The following is a 15,979-nucleotide window of genomic DNA, read 5'->3' as shown; positions in this document are numbered from 1 at the left end:
CCATGTATCTGACCATCGAAATAAATTCAAGCACTTTCAAGGACCTGTCTCTATGTATGTTTATTTTCAAAAACTTTCCAGGGCCTTGAAAACATTTTTTCAGATTCACAAACTTTCAAGGATTTCAAGGACCCGTGGGAACCCTGTATTGAACTCGATACCCAGCCCTATGACTATAAAAATAATAAAAAAGTATGATATTATTAAAACTGTTCAAGACAATTACATAATATATTGTATAATATATAATATTATTATTAGTAGTAGTAACTGTCGTAAAAATCCAACATAGACCATGTTCTTGATAGTTTTTTTTTTGACAATTTAAAAGACACACACACACACACACACACACACCTAAACTTCTACCAAAGTCTGCCCTCTAGTGACCTGTCTTCTGTCTCAGTCTGAGGAGAGGGAAGATCGATTAAAACACTTGTGTGTCCTCACCTTCCTTCATTCCCTTGGCCTGTCTGCGGGTGGTGTAGCTCCTCCACACTGAGCTGGTGGTGTAATATGTGTCTTTCACAAATGTGTCATCTGAGCTGTCACTTTCATCATTAGAGTCTTCGTCTTTGTCATCATCGCTGTCTTCAGATGAATCGTCTTGGCCTAGTAAGTGGGTGAAAAACAACAGTATAATATACATATTTTAACCTTCACCTGCAGGATCTACATTATAACATAAACCTGTGCTCAAGCACAAACAAAAAGAAAAAAGAAAAAAAAGGCCTACTACACTAAAATACAATGCATTGAGTATCAGTTAATTTTTTTTAAAACCAAATGCCATTTACAAAAATAAGCAATCTTTTAATGCAAAATACTTAAAAATACTATGAAAAATTAAATAAAAATAAATAAATAAAAAGTGTGATTTGATCACGTTCGTAGTTAATGATGAACTACACCTGCTAGGAGACCTGTGTGAACTTGAGAAGAACTGACACACTAAATCAGCTAGAGGCCAGGTTAGTTAAATGTGTTTAGTGCAAAGGTGTCTCAGAATAGTGAAGTTAGAAAAGGCCGCCTTTTTGCTTTTAATGAAATGAAGACTATCCATCAATATGGCTAAATACTTTTGGGGGGCTTTGTTTGAGCTTCACCTTTACCATAGTAGGATTCATAATTTTGACACCCAATTACTGTCCAATTACTGAGTCGGACTTGGTTGGTGTTGTTACTTTCCCCCCCACCAATAACACAGATAACTTATATAGTAGTGGAATAGTAGAACAAGCAGAATAGTCAGATGTGTGCATAGGTCTCTCACTTTTGCCGGTAGTGCTGCTGTTACGCTCCTCCATCTTGGTGGTGGATTTACCGTGATGGGAGGAAGCAGGTAGTTTAACCCTGCTCATGTCCACCCCGCTGCCCTCGCTGTCGGAGCAATGGGCCTCACTCTCGTAACCTTCTTTAAAGTTCTCCACACTCTCAATGTGATCTAGATTGGCAAAGTATTCATCGCCCATTTCCAAACCTTCTTTATCGGCAAAGTCATCAGTCAGGATTTTACCTGAAAGAGTAAGAAACAAATATTAATGTAAAACAATAAGAGGGAAAAGCTTAGGCAAGACTAAACACTGGAGTGTTGTTCTTTTAAATAAACTGAAGTCCAAGTGCGTTACCTGCATAGATACAAACAAAGGAGCCCTTGGCGATGTCATCAAGGCAACGAATGCCCCAGCCCTTATTCTGGGTCTTAAAGAGCTGCAGTCGGACCTGCAAACCGTGCTGAACCAGACGGTTAGTACACATCTGTGCATTACAGCGACACCGCTTATTGCATTCATAGATTCTGAGAATGTAAACAGAGAAAGAGAAAGGAAAAGGAGAGACATTACAATTAAAAGGAGCTAGAAGACAGCACGTTGAAATCAACATGAGAGGGTTGGTTATGAATCACTGACCCTGTGGGGAGACATTCTTCCAGTCTCTTGTGATGGTATCCAGCGTTGGCGTTGATCTGTCCACCTGGAGTACATCCTGTAGCCTGTAGAGTCAGTTGATGACACGAACACTTGGATCTACAAACAAGCAAAGGTACAGAACAAAAATCAGGACTTAGATATGTACTCTTTGTATTAATTTTTAAGAACAAGTTTAAATTTTATGACTCTGAAAATGTAAAGTGGTGTCACCAAGTAATAAATTCATTATTTAAAAGTTCTTGTTGAGTTGCACCACTTGACACTTTAGAGCCTGAACTAATCTTGTCCTGTGATAAAAAAAGTCAAATTATCTGATGTTTTGTATAGTTATTGAACATGACATAGTCATGAGGGTCTGCAAAGGTCTCTGATATAAATTCCTGTTTTATGTTTTTTCTTCATGTTGGTTGCACCACATGACTTTGATGTGGGCAGAGAAAAGTTTTTAAACTATTACACTATACTTACACTTTTTACTAAAACTTTATTAGAAAACAGACTTTTAATAATTGTATTTTATTTTTCTTGTTATATTGCTTGTAATAAATAGATTGAGAAATACTAAGAAGGGTAATGTCTAACTTAAAAAAAGGGAGAGGGTTGTGAATAATGTCCCAGGTCGATAAAGACCCAAGGTTGCGTTTAAGGGTTAAATGATTAGAAAAATACAGCATACATCAACAGAAACAAGTCTGCTACCTGAAGGTTGAGTTATGAGATTTTTATTACAAATTATAAGGTCAAATAAAATTAAAATAGGAACTAATGCAAGGATGAATTAATCACAAAAAGATCAATAACATCCTTTTAGGAAATAGATGGGGTGAATTTTTCCATCATGTTGACTTGATTACTTCTTAGAAAATATAATATTTTAAAGGAGAACTCGGCAACTCTAGCGAACTCTAGTCACTTCTTCGCTGATTTTCCCTTTTGTTGTCACATGTTTTCCCCACGAGCTCCCCCTTCAGCTGTGGGGGGGCGTATATGTCACAACACGGTCGTAAAAAACTTACTTGCGGCGGCCTCCTCCCCCTCTTTACCGCTGCTCATGTGCGTTTGTTTTGATCGGAGCAAGCCAACTGTATTCTGTGGAGCTATGTCTACCGAGGTGGGTAATCTGGTAATACATCATACATGCGTGTGTGTTTATGTTGAATTGCCGTAAAGCGATTCGTGTTTCGTTCTTGTTCTCGCTTCTCACGAGACTTCCAATTTCTATTTTGCCGGGACGGTAGTCCCCAAGTTGCAAGGTTGGTTTTCCGGGGGAGCGGGGAAAGTCACCAATATCACCAAAACAGGTTGTTTAACCATCCAAATGATTTCTAGACAGTTTTATTAAGTTAAAAAAGTTACCAAGTTCTCCTTTAAAACATTAGGCCAAACTATTATAAAGAGGTTTTGTTCTTGACCATGACATTTTTTTTACTTATTTTGTTGAAAGTAAATCATTGATACTAACTTGTCTCTGCAGCCATCAGTGCAGTCACAGCCCACCAGGAAGTCTGAGCTGGTATTAATATAGACTCCATCTGCTGGGATTCTCTCTTTACTGTAGGCCACATTGGGTGGAGGTGTGTTGTCAATCTCATTCACACAGGACAAGGGAATGTCTTCACGGCCACTCGTGATGTCCCGGATGAAGTAGAAAGGCCTCTGCGGTTGGAATCGGCGGTCAACCAACACATAGGGATCCAGACAGAACATCTCCAAGAAGATGAAGTCACAGAGTGTCTGGAAGAGGTAGCGCTGGATCTCTGCCATATTCCTCAGACTCAAGCCACATGGGGACTTGTAGATGACGTGGAACGACATCTGAGCAAGAGAGGAAGACGGTTACTAAAAATTTATATTGATCATCATGCTCTTTAGATATTTGCAACAACCATGGAAAAACACTTTTCAGTTTACCACTAGTCTGTTGTATAGTAAATCATGAACCATAGTTCACACAGATGTCACTTTCAAATGAAGCAGCTTTGTGTTGGTCAATGTGGTGAATATGCATGAGCACCTTAAACCCAATATGAAATCTATGTGGGGGAATATTTTGTCCTTATTTGCGCCGATTTCTGTTGAAATGACTGGATTTCGAACACAAAATATCACCGATAAGACATACAAACCTTGCGGTTAAGTCGTCTACGGCCTGTCATGCGCCGGAATTCATAGAGCAATGGCGTAAGAAGTGGGTTGCGTCCTCGGTGCAGGTTGTGATGAGTGGGCCGGATGCGCTTTAGACAGTCTGGAGTGCAGTTGTGTGTAAGGTAGAAGAGTCGGTCGTTTGGGGCCTGATACGATGGCTCCTGAGGAATACGCTCACTTGTGTAGGTCGACACAGTTGTCTGCAAATTATGGGTTGTTGGTGTGATTGGCGTTAATGTATGCACAGGTCCAGACTGCAGAAGAAAGAGCCTGCAAGTAAGAAAACAAGATGTTGGTACATAGTGCTTGTATACTTCTTATATTATAATCACTCTGCAAAAAAGGATTACAAACTTTTTGGACCTTGTTTAACAGTATTTTACACCTGATCAGGCCACTGAAGACAATAATAACACATGGAAATGTTGACAGAGGCAAAAAAGGAAATGTGGCATAGGCATCTAACAGATCATGGTACTGACAAGTACCCAGTGTCTGGGTTATCTCGCTAACCTGGAGGTATTGGGTTGCTGAACAGTGCCAATTAGTGCTTTAGGCTGGAGGTCAGGGGTCACGGCCTGACGAGGCTGCAGTGCAACTGGACCAGTGCTCTTCTTTGCCATTTGACTCTTTAAACTTGGACTCCTGAAATGGAAGAGAAAAAGATAAACATGGTTTAACGCTTGGCAGTATTATGAAAGAATAGAAGCTCCTGAAGCACTCACTCTGTGCGGGAAGGCTGTGGAGGTCCAGCAGGCAGTGGCCGAGGTGGTGGGAGCTGCGGGGCTATAGGCCGACTGGCACCAGAAGTACTGTTGTCACTAGTGTACTGCACTACAGGACCCTTTGTCCTCAATGCTCCTAAAAACACATACAGAGTTTTTAGTAAGATGTGAACTGGAAAATGAGTGCAGAGTACTAGTAACAGACCAGTAAATACTTAGATGTAGTAAGAACTGTTCATGCATAAAATGAACAAGATCAAAATGGAAGCATAAATAGAAACACTAAATGCCTGTTCACACCAAGGACGATAACTATAATGAAAAAGATATAGGCCTAGTTACATAAATAATTCTTAATTTAGTCCTTGCCACAACTATAATGTTAATGGCACAATCATTTACAGGGGTGATAGTAGAAAAAAATCCTGAGCCTGAACTTTTTTCCCTGGGAGATAAGCGGGCCCCTAAGCCAAGATATATGCCCTGATCAACATAATTGTCAAGCAGGATCCAGGGGTGTGCTCCCCTTGGAGAACATTTTGATAAATAGTCCCTTAAATAATAGATTCTGGTGACTTTTGTGGATATAAATGGACATCATTCAGACATGAGATGAACAAACCCAATACAAGCCTATATTACAGTAGCAGGTTTCAGTAAGTCAATTTTAAGACCTTTTAAAAGACATTTTAAGACCATAAAGATTGAAATTTAAGACCTACACGACGTATTGTTAAAAAATATTAAAATCAAAGAATTCATTTTATTTCAATGAATTCAGTAATTGAAAAAGCATTCATTTAATTTACAGATAAAGGAATCACATTAGTAACCTTCCACACCCAACAACGCGTGTCAGAGGATAGAACAGAATCAGATATATTTTTTTATAGAAAATTGTACTTTGCATATTATACTGTAAAAAACACATAATTAGTTGATTTTAGTTGATCATAACTAGAGATGAAATGGCATGATTATAGTGACAAAAATGATCACGGTTATCACAGAATCCTGTTCAAAAAGTACTAATACTACACAATTCACCAAGTTTTATGTCGAAAACCAGCAAATAACAAATAAAATAAGCATCAATATGCATTTTTTGTTTACATAAACATTAAAATAATAGCCTACCATTAATGATAGCCAGATTTTAAAAGTGTCTTGCAACATGTTATATACTAACATGTAGAAGTTCAAATAAAGTTTTGACAAAAAAGTTTATAAAAAGATAAACCTCACATATTTCAGACTTTAAATGATTTTTATCATTTTATTTAGTCAAAAAAAGATAAATTAGGCCTACTGACATTTACAATGCACTTTAGCTTATCTTTTATTATTAATAGTAAAATTAGGTCCGATTTTCCCCTGCTATGCAACCATGCACTGCGCTCTCCACAATGACAAAAAAGTTTTAGTGGCTAATGGATTTCCACCACCGAAAAACGCCTGGAAAGAAACGAGCACGTCGCTTCAATTATGAGCGCGCTTACCGCGCGCCTGTATTTGAATGAACTTGAGCGCGCAAAAGACGCGATATGTGACGGCGAGCGACCTCAAATCAGGCCACGAGCTACAGCTGCTTGATGACTAGGGTCTAACTCGCGCCGTGGCAGCACTTTTTTCCCGCTAGTTTCATATAATATTTTACTTGCGCACAAAGTGCAGAAACTTCGTCTCAACCCACCACCTCTATCCAAGACCATTTATTCTTTATGCCTTTATCGACAAGTTTGGTGGATTCCCCTGGCTTCATAAAGTTACACTCCATGACTTTGGCTACGTTTTGCGCTGCCAGTGAGGGAAACACAATCGTAGTGTATGGGAAAAACAAACAAATTCGCACGTGGAGTGACTGCTGTATCAATCTGATTGGCCCAAACCCAAGACCAGCCCCTACCCTATTACCGATTGGCTGAAGTAGGCTTGTGGTTCATAGACAGTATAGTGAAAGCGCCTCTCAGATCTTGGGATAATTGTCAGATCACGCGAACGCTAAACTGATTTTTTTTTTTCGCAGACACGTCTGTACGCCGGAAATCTGGCGTGGCGCCGGAGCGCTATCAGGCCTGCATTTATTTAGAATCAAGTTTCAGAATGATTTTTTTCCAACTGATGGATGATAAAAAAAAATTATTCAGAGAAAATCAGAATCCATTTTGCTTTTAAGGGTTTGAGGATTTAAAGCGGCATGCAACATCACAGCAGTGCATGCTTAGAATAAACATAACTTTATCATGCTATGTTTTGGGCACTCATATAGTTAGCGTTATCTTTAGTTATTGTTCTTGGTGTGAATGGGCCTTACGACTACCTTAAAATGTAAAAGATGAACACATGTGGACAAACAGAGAAGCAATCAGTTACCCATATTAGGCCGCTGTCTTTGTTGACCAGCCATTTTCTTCTCTTGACTGTTAGCGGTGTTCATTTTCAGATTAAACATGGGTTCTAGTCGTGTAGAGCCACGATAAATCCACTCACTCCGCTTATCATCCTGCAACATCGAAAACAATATGTTCAAATGTCATTAAACACACAGCAAATCTGCACATGTACATAACTGGACTTAAAGGACTAGCATTTTTTTTAATCTTCAACTATAACACTTCTAGTTGTATGTGGTGCCAAACTGACCAGGAAAAGCATTTTGACAAGGCTGCCATCCACTTCTTCCACACGGCTTTTCCACCATGTCCCCTCCCATTCTGTCTTTATAATTTGCCCTGGCTTCAGTAACACCATGGGCCTGTTAGGATATGAGGTGATATACTCCTCAATGAAATCTCTGCATGATGCATCCTCAATATCCTCCCACGTCTTTTTCACTGAACCCAAGTTGAGAGAGAGAAATAGAGAGAATGATCCATTATTACAAGTTATTTCATGCAATTATTATTATTCATTATTATTATTATTATTATTATTTTACAAATAAAGAAGTGTTTGACATTACTTAAAGTGAAGGCAAAAACAGAAATTGCAGGAAATTGAAAAAAGAAAAACGTTTCTTACATGGTCTACAGATTGGATAGAGCTCAGGCAGGCCCACATATGAGGCATAACCATCATCGAAAAAGATCAGGAACCTGCAACAACATTCAGTCAGCATATTAGGTTGACAACTTGCAATGTCCTCTATCCCAACAATTCCAAGATCTTCTGTTCATCTTACCTCATACGGTTCTTACTGTTAGGCATCTCAGCGACTACGCCTGCATAGAGCCAGACTTGATTGCCATCCTTGTACCTAGCAACAACACGGGCACCAACAAACAGTCTTTCCAGTGTTGGGTGGTAGTCAAATGCCACATGGTTACCAGAGAGAAGACTCTTCCCTTTATTTTCAAACTTCACCTTGTACTTAAAATTGTTTCCTGTGAACAATTGATATTAAAAGAATGGATTAAGCGTTGAGATTCAATTTTAGCCTACTTAAAACACACACAGCAGTTGTGAAATGTACAGTACTATTCATTAATTTAATAAACTGCATACACTTACCCACTTGTTTGATGGCAACAAGTGTTCCACGATGCCATGTCTTGGTTCGTTTTTTACCCAAAAGTGTCATGTCGAGCTTGATGTTATCCTGTTTAATATTAGGGTTTGGTTGAGTGGGTGCGTTCCTTGGGCCTGAGGACATAAACACAGCTGGAACAGCCAGAGCACCGTGTGTTTGTGTGGAGGGGGCTTTAGCAGATGTGGTGATACCCGATGGGACTGTTCTATTGACCGTCTGGGCCAGGTTCTGCACCTGCTGAGATGTTCTTTGAAGGGCAGCTGAAGCCTCCTTCAACTATAAATATAATCCAGGAAAGGAAACATCAACTAAAGCACCTGACAAATAACTTTATGAAGTACTAATAGTATAGCATTAAGGTGCGGTCACAATTTCGCCAGATTTTTGCAAGCAAAAAAAGTGTCAATGGTGTAGCTAAGTATGAAGCACAGCTCAGACATAGGCCATTTTCAAACCAAGCAGCTTTCTGTTGGTCAACGTGGCGAATTTGCATGACCAACTTGAATCCAATGCAAAATCTACACCAAAACATAAAATTCCTGATCATGCTAATTTTCGCCCATTACAATTAACTGAAAAATGATAAATGTGACAGCACTTTTAGAGTGGTTGGTCAAATTTCACATCTGTCTTACCGCTGGGTCCTTGGCTGGAGTTACAACCTTCTTGGGAGGAACCACTGTGGAGCAAAACAAACACACTTGTTACTGTACAATTTTTACATCTATAAAATAAAACAATAAAAAACATCTAACTTACCACATCCCACAGCAATGACATCATCGTCATCATCGTCGTCAATCTCAATGACCTCAGAAGTATTTGCCCCGCCTACACCCTCATCCTCTGAACTGCTCTCACGATACACTAGACCCATCTTACTGTACACGTCCTTCACCAGAGCTTCACACTGAACCACAGACCTGTAAAAACAAAGATTTATGCACTGGATTACACTCAAACAGAGACCCACAGCAATTGATGGAGTGGAAACTTCCACCTGCTGAACTTGTGCAGTGTTTTTGATCAGCGTATCAGTTGCTGAAGTTGTTTACCACATGATATTTCGACCAACGTTACTGGGAAGAATTTGTATATTGCAGTGAGTACTGTATTTTTCTCGAGAAACTTTTAAGAAACAGTTTGGTTGTTTGACTGAAGTCTCATAGTTGAGAAGACAAATTCTTTCTTTTCTTTTTATTCGTAATCCACTGGTCCATTCTTTGATATTGTCTGCCCACTTTTTCCTTGGTCTCCCTCTTTCTTGTTCCTTCAACCGTGGCCTGGAGAACAGTTTTGGCCAGCCCTGAGAATCTGGTGACATGTCCATAACACTGCAGTTTCCTTCTTTTGACTGTTGCTATGAGTTCTTCATAAGGGCCAACATGCTGTGCCTAATAGTGTTGCGTACTTCCTTGTTGGTCACATGGTCTTTGTAGCTTATGCCCAGAATTTTTCAAAAGCCTTGCATTTCCAAGGCCTGAATTTTCTTCACTAGCTCAGCCATCAGTGTCCAGAATTCATGTGCATACAGAAAAATGGAGTTAACCAGAGCTTACATAAGTCTGAGCTTTAATCTAAGGGTGATGTCCTTGTCCCTCCATATTGGCTTCAGTCTTGCAAGTGCTGTTGTTCAGTTAGTTCATGCCCTCAAGGCTAGATTATTGTAATGCTCTACTGGGTGGTTGCCCTGCACGCTTAATAAACAAAGACGAGTTGGTCCAAAACACAGCAGCTAGAGTTCTCACTAGAACCAGAAAGTATGACCGAGAAATTAGCCCCGTTCTGTCAACACTGCATATAGTCCGTCACGTCTACTGCAATCTTAAAATTCTGGCCAGTTGATAATACCTAGAATATCAAAATCAACTGCAGGCGGTTGATCACCTAAACTTTGGAACAGTCTTCCTAACATTGTCCGGGAAGCAGACACACTCTGTCAGTTTAAATCTAGACTAAAAACGCATCTTTTACCTGGCATTCATATAGATCATTATACATTGTTATCATTCAAATCAGTTAAATGATTATTAGGCTGCATATATTAGGTCAGCCAGAACCAGGGACAGTTCCTATAACACTTGATGTACTCGTTATATCATAAGAAGAATGGCATTTACGCTAATGTTAGTCTTTCTGTTTATTCCGAGGTTCACTGAAGTCAGCCGGATCCGGGCCATATCCAGTTCAGATGGTGGACCTGTGCCTGGACCCATCCACAACGCATCCCTGAGGTGCCAGCCTCATCAGCCCTGTGAAGGACATGACAGCCATCGGCACTGATCCTCAACAAACTCGTCTCCATACCGGCGTGATGACTCCGACTTCCAACCAGATGGAACTGGATAAATATTCTGAATGTTCTGATCCAATCTGACTTCTGACCTGTAATGCTACCTGAATCATAATCATACACTGTTTTCTCATTGGCCAGAGGAGAACTGGCCCCGACTGAGCCTTGTTTCTCTCAAGGTTTTTTTTCTCCATTCTGTCACCCAGAGTCCGAAATTAACTTTTTGGCTCACCTGCCACGGGGACTGGTAGATGAAAAAATCCACCAGCCAAGCATATTTTTAACCGGCCAAAATAATAAACAGCCTTTTTTGGTCACATATACATTCATTTCAGTACATTTAATTGAGATAATAAGGTATTATGTTGAATACAAACATAAAAAATTGTCCAGAGCAAAATTTGAAATGTAGCCTATAATAAAAAAAATCTATATATTGATCAAAATGAGAGAAATTTATGAATTATTACTATCATTGGGGTCAAATAAAAACATTTTTTGTCAGTTTTGTTACCTGACTCATGTGGAAGGGAAGGCAGAACGTACTTGGTTACTTACGTAACCTCGGTTCCCTGAGAGATAAGGGAACGAGTATTGGGTTGCAAATGCTATGGGAAAACTCCTTTTCTCGGATGATTATTAGGGACAGTTTGTCATCAGTTTTGTCTCATCAATGCTAATTTCCATTCCATATTTGGAAGATGTCTAAACCAGACGTTCCACAAAACGTTCACAAAAAGAAACAGATTAGCAGTTTGACAGTCTCATTGTTGAGAAGACAAATACTGTGTTGATCTCAGTGCATAAAATCTCACACACTTTATACTTACTCTGAGGCATTAGAGCAAAGAGTGTCCATTTCAGAGACCTCCTTCTCCCTCTTCTCAACCCAGTCCTGCAGCTGCTCCAGCTGATCTTTCCTCTGTCGCACGGCCTCGCTGCCATCCACCTGCTCCTCGATCCACCTGCGCAGCTCGTCCAGAGACACCCCTAACTCCTCCTCCAACTCTGGATCCAACTCCATCTCTGAGCTCAAACTGGCATCCACCTCCATACCCTTGAAAGAAAAGGAAAACAGGCTAAAAATGTTGTAAAAGACTATCACATCATAAAACAAAGCAACATCTAAAAGGTGCATTCTGTAGTTCAGCTGGCGGACACTAGACATATAAATGTTCTCATTAATAAAGAGTTAGTTCACCCAAAAAGAAAAATGCTGTCATCATTTAACCACCCTCGTGTCAATCGAAACATGCAAGACTTTTGTTTATCTTTGAAAAATCAAATTAAAAGAGTTTATAATGAAATCTGAGAGATTTCTGTCCGTCCACTGACGATCTATGGATTAGTTTTGCAATCTCTTTTTATGGAATTTTTAAAGCAACAAAATAGTAATTGTGTAGACAGAAATCTCTCAGATTTAATTTTAAGTCATTAATAACAATTTCTTTTTTCCTTTCTGGGTGAAGTAACTGTTTAACTATGGATCAGACCTGCACATCACCTGAAAGAATTTCAGTACGTTTCTCCTCAAAAACATTTCAACAGTGATATTGAAAAAGGCATCCAAACACAAACTGCTCAATGCAGTCCTTTCACAACATTTCTATTATAAAGTCCCATTGTGTCAGAAACTTAACATGGCTATTCCAAATATATTTTTTTTTATTGAATTTTTAATAATGTTTTAGAAAACGTTAAAGTTGCATATGTTAATATTATTTAATGGATCTGAGATAATATGAGCTAACAAAAAAATAAATGAACAGGTATTTTTCTTAAGTAACGTTAACAAAGATGAATAAATACTGTAAGAAATTGCTCATTGATAGTTAATGCATTAACTAATAAGACTTTAATGTCTTATTTTACTGTCTTTAATGACTTTAAATGTGGATAGATGTGCTGATCTGTGTCTGGTCAAAATTCAGTTTAGTTTAAAGACGTAAAGCCTAAACATTGACTACTCTGACTCACTTCAGCCCCTTGTATTAAAGTATACAGCTGTAATTTAAGGAAAGATAATGCTACTTAAGAAGCATTTCTGTGCCACATTTTCAGAATAAATTTGGCACCAGCCTTTTATTTTCCCATGATTGTAATGAAATCACAATCAAATTGTAATGAAACGTATCTGGACATGTAGATATAGTGGCTGTAAACGGAATATTAACTGATCTTCATCCAATAAGGTGAAAAGCCGTATTCAACACCAGAAATGGCCAGTATGTATGTGTAACGTTACTTCAACCACCATTCCTGCAGGTCAAGACCTTTAACGTTAAACGGCGCGCAACACACGGATGAGAGGGCTAAACAGATAATTTCTCATAAAAAAAGCACAAAAAAAAAACATAGTACCGTGGTTTTCTTAAATCAGCAACATGTACAAAAAGATCAGTAATATGCAGAGTCAAGTTAGCTTCATTGAATTGTGCTGATGCTAACTGAGTTAGCTTACCTCCCCTAACGTGCCTGTGCCTCCAGCTCTTTTGTTAATTTCTCCTTTTTAAATGACCGACTCACAAAGCGCAGTGTGTTTAAAGCTTTTTCCTATACCGCAGACATTTCGGTAATTTTGTTATTTTGACAAATTCCACGGTCATCGAGCACTCTTTAGCCACACCAAAAAACCCTACGAATGTGTTTGGCTGATGATGATCGTGCAAGCTGACCAATCGGCTTTTGCGTGACGAGTGAGTGGCAGTTGAAGTGATCAATTGCGTGCAAGAAAACTCCAGAGCACGCCTCCTACAATGCAACACGCCGTGAAAAATGCCCGCACTAGTGCTCAACTACACTACAGGACTACAAAACATCGCACAAAGTGAATCAAATACAATTTGGCGCCACAAATGAAATATCTATGAAAATAAATTATTAAAATACTGTCCACACCGAAACAGTATTAATAAGTACGAAACCATTTTTTCCAAACAAAAAGCCAGACCCTTCACTGGATCACTGTTGATGTTATTCTAAAACAAAACATCAATTGTTGACTTTTTATGTTTATCGATTATTTTTGTTTATTTTGGATTATATATATATATATATATATATATATATATATATATATATATATATATATATATATATATACACATATATATATATGGTCACAATAAAACAACAAAAAAAAAACTTTTTTAACTACACCTTCATAATGTTTTAGTAGGCCTATTTGAGTGTTTTACACTTAAAATAATTAATAAAAAAAAACTTTAAAATGACCACATCAGTTGCCTATTGCAGTCTTATAATGTTTAAATATTAATCTATGTAAATGTAACATTCCTGAAAAAGGACAGCTGTTAACTCAATGATACCAAAGGTATGCTGCCTTACAAAGGCAAAAGATCTTAACTTGCTAGAGTGTGGAACTGGGAAAATTGACGTTAAAGATTTTTTAGTCAAATTAATTATAGGTAGGACACTGGAAATCTGTCAATTAAATGTTTTAGTAATGAAAATTATCTACATAAAAAAATGTAGCTCAAAATTTACTTTTGACCCATATTTTGAAGTTAGTGTGCTCTGCCTTTGTCTTGTCTGCAAAAAGTGAGAAGTCATGCCAAGGCAAAAGGAAGGAACTTCCACATGATTTGACATGACCATTTACAAAATCGTTATAGTAACACCTGTATTGTGGTATTTTGTGGTGTGAAAACGTGGTGTGTTTGTGTATGTTTTGTAAGGTTGGGTCTGTAAAGCACTTTAAGTCAACTCGTGTTGTTTTTAAACGTGCTTTAGAAATAAAGTTGATTACTTTGGATGATTTACAATTACTTATAGCCATCTACTTATTGCTATCCTGTGCTTTGGTTGCATTCTGATTGCATTATTAATTCATTAGACATGACAATACCTCTATAGCAGTAAAGATAATCTTCAATTGGTGTGCAGCAAAACTAACAGGTTGACTGCAGATAGGTGACACTGAATAATTTCAATAAATACAAGATCAGCATATTTCTAATGAGAAAACATTAATTTAATTAATAATGGAATGCAAAGATATAACAAGATATAACAAATATGTAAAACAAAGATATAACAATAAATCATGTACAAATTTAAAATGCATGGGATTGTAATAATAAATAATAAATCATGTACAAGTAAGTGAACTTGGAATCCTGTTCATTTCATGTTGTTTCATGGTGTTCTTACTCCTCATCCTCCACAGCATTGCTCACAGTGAACACCAGAAAGCCATCCTTGTTTGGGGGCATAAAAGGACATGTTTTTTTGATTATGTCATTCTTCTTTGCCTCTTCAACCCCCCAGGTCATGAGTTCTCAGGAGAGAGGGCACCTTCAGCTCGAACTTAGCCTGGAGGAAGTCCAACTCGGTAAAGTGAGCATCTACATGGGTTAGTTTGAAGAACAGGCTCCTGGAGCCACGTCGTAGCTGAATCACTGACATCTTGCCCAACTTTGGTGCAATCCTTCCAATTCAGCACATCAGCATTCTTCATTTCACAAAAGCCTCAAAGTGCTCCTCCAGGAAGATTTCCTGCTCGACACCATGGTGAAAACGGTCAGCACTCATGAAAGTGTGCCCCTTTTCAAAGTATTCTACAGTGATATCCTCAATGGAGGTGGTATCACCATTAACCAGGAGGATAGCAAGCACCAATGCTTATTTTGGGCAGAACAGTTGTCCACCCAGAGGATGCTGTGGCAGATGTCCCTTTCTTTCTCTAGTCCAGTCACATAGGCCAAGGTGATCTCTGCTGCACTTTGCCCTGCCGTGCCCTCATGCTAGACCACAGGAATGGTGTGTTTTTAGTTTGTTTGTTTTTTCTTGCCTACAGAGTTAAAGGTGTCATGGAATGCCATGATACACTTTACGAAGATTGGGTCCACACTCTTCACTAATGTGTCCTCTGGCCAGTCTTTCTCCGCATCAGCCTTTATGCCCACGCCACCTCTGGCACTGCAAGCAGTCCATGTCATGGCCATCCCCATCATGGTCATTTTTAATGTGCTGATCCTGCAGTAGGCACTCCTTGCATTCTCTCTTCTGATCACCTCATTTCCTATCTCATTCCCCATCACAGAGAGGACCAGGCTGCCATTTGCTGGGTGGTAACCCAAAGTGGCCAAGAAGAAAGTTTTACCAACCTGCTGTGGGACCAATTCTTCATTCTTTAGCCTGTAAAAAAGGGCCTTTTTCCATCCACACAAAATTTTGCTGCTGATAGCTGGCTGACACTGTGGAACATGAATGCACGTCTGTCTGTGTAGTCCTGTTCTAGATCTCTGTACGCCTTTCCTAACTAAATTTGTCTGTGCATTTTCTTCTGCATTTCTGGCCACATGGAGTGACGGTGGGCTTTGGTAGTAGAGCT

General features: G+C 38.9%; 1 protein-coding gene across 2 annotated transcripts in view; it reads right to left on the bottom strand.

The window, feature by feature from the left end:
• setdb1b (SET domain bifurcated histone lysine methyltransferase 1b) overlaps positions 1 to 15,979 on the bottom strand; it is a 28,730-nt gene that overhangs the window by 4,005 nt on the left and 8,746 nt on the right. The window contains exons 1-17 of one of the 2 annotated variants that reach the window (XM_081389293.1): positions 13,085 to 13,283; positions 11,454 to 11,680; positions 9,090 to 9,253; positions 8,966 to 9,009; positions 8,312 to 8,606; positions 7,983 to 8,184; positions 7,823 to 7,896; positions 7,445 to 7,635; positions 7,175 to 7,304; positions 4,802 to 4,937; positions 4,590 to 4,721; positions 4,058 to 4,346; positions 3,394 to 3,746; positions 1,911 to 2,027; positions 1,629 to 1,798; positions 1,274 to 1,516; positions 451 to 612 (exon numbers count right to left, since the gene is read on the bottom strand). In XM_081389293.1, the coding sequence (XP_081245419.1) occupies positions 451 to 612; positions 1,274 to 1,516; positions 1,629 to 1,798; positions 1,911 to 2,027; positions 3,394 to 3,746; positions 4,058 to 4,346; positions 4,590 to 4,721; positions 4,802 to 4,937; positions 7,175 to 7,304; positions 7,445 to 7,635; positions 7,823 to 7,896; positions 7,983 to 8,184; positions 8,312 to 8,606; positions 8,966 to 9,009; positions 9,090 to 9,253; positions 11,454 to 11,677 (2,926 nt within the window). In that variant the 5' untranslated portion in view covers positions 11,678 to 11,680; positions 13,085 to 13,283. Of the gene's footprint in view, positions 1 to 450; positions 613 to 1,273; positions 1,517 to 1,628; positions 1,799 to 1,910; positions 2,028 to 3,393; positions 3,747 to 4,057; positions 4,347 to 4,589; positions 4,722 to 4,801; positions 4,938 to 7,174; positions 7,305 to 7,444; positions 7,636 to 7,822; positions 7,897 to 7,982; positions 8,185 to 8,311; positions 8,607 to 8,965; positions 9,010 to 9,089; positions 9,254 to 11,453; positions 11,681 to 13,084; positions 13,284 to 15,979 lie in introns of those variants that run through there. The other variant, XM_081389292.1, reaches the window with a different exon arrangement.

Source organism: Scardinius erythrophthalmus, assembly GCF_964197995.2.
Source record: "Scardinius erythrophthalmus genome assembly, chromosome: 16".
Lineage (NCBI taxonomy): Eukaryota > Metazoa > Chordata > Actinopteri > Cypriniformes > Leuciscidae > Scardinius > Scardinius erythrophthalmus.
Note: the sequence above shows the minus strand (reverse complement) of the source record. Positions and strands in the feature narration are given on the sequence as shown.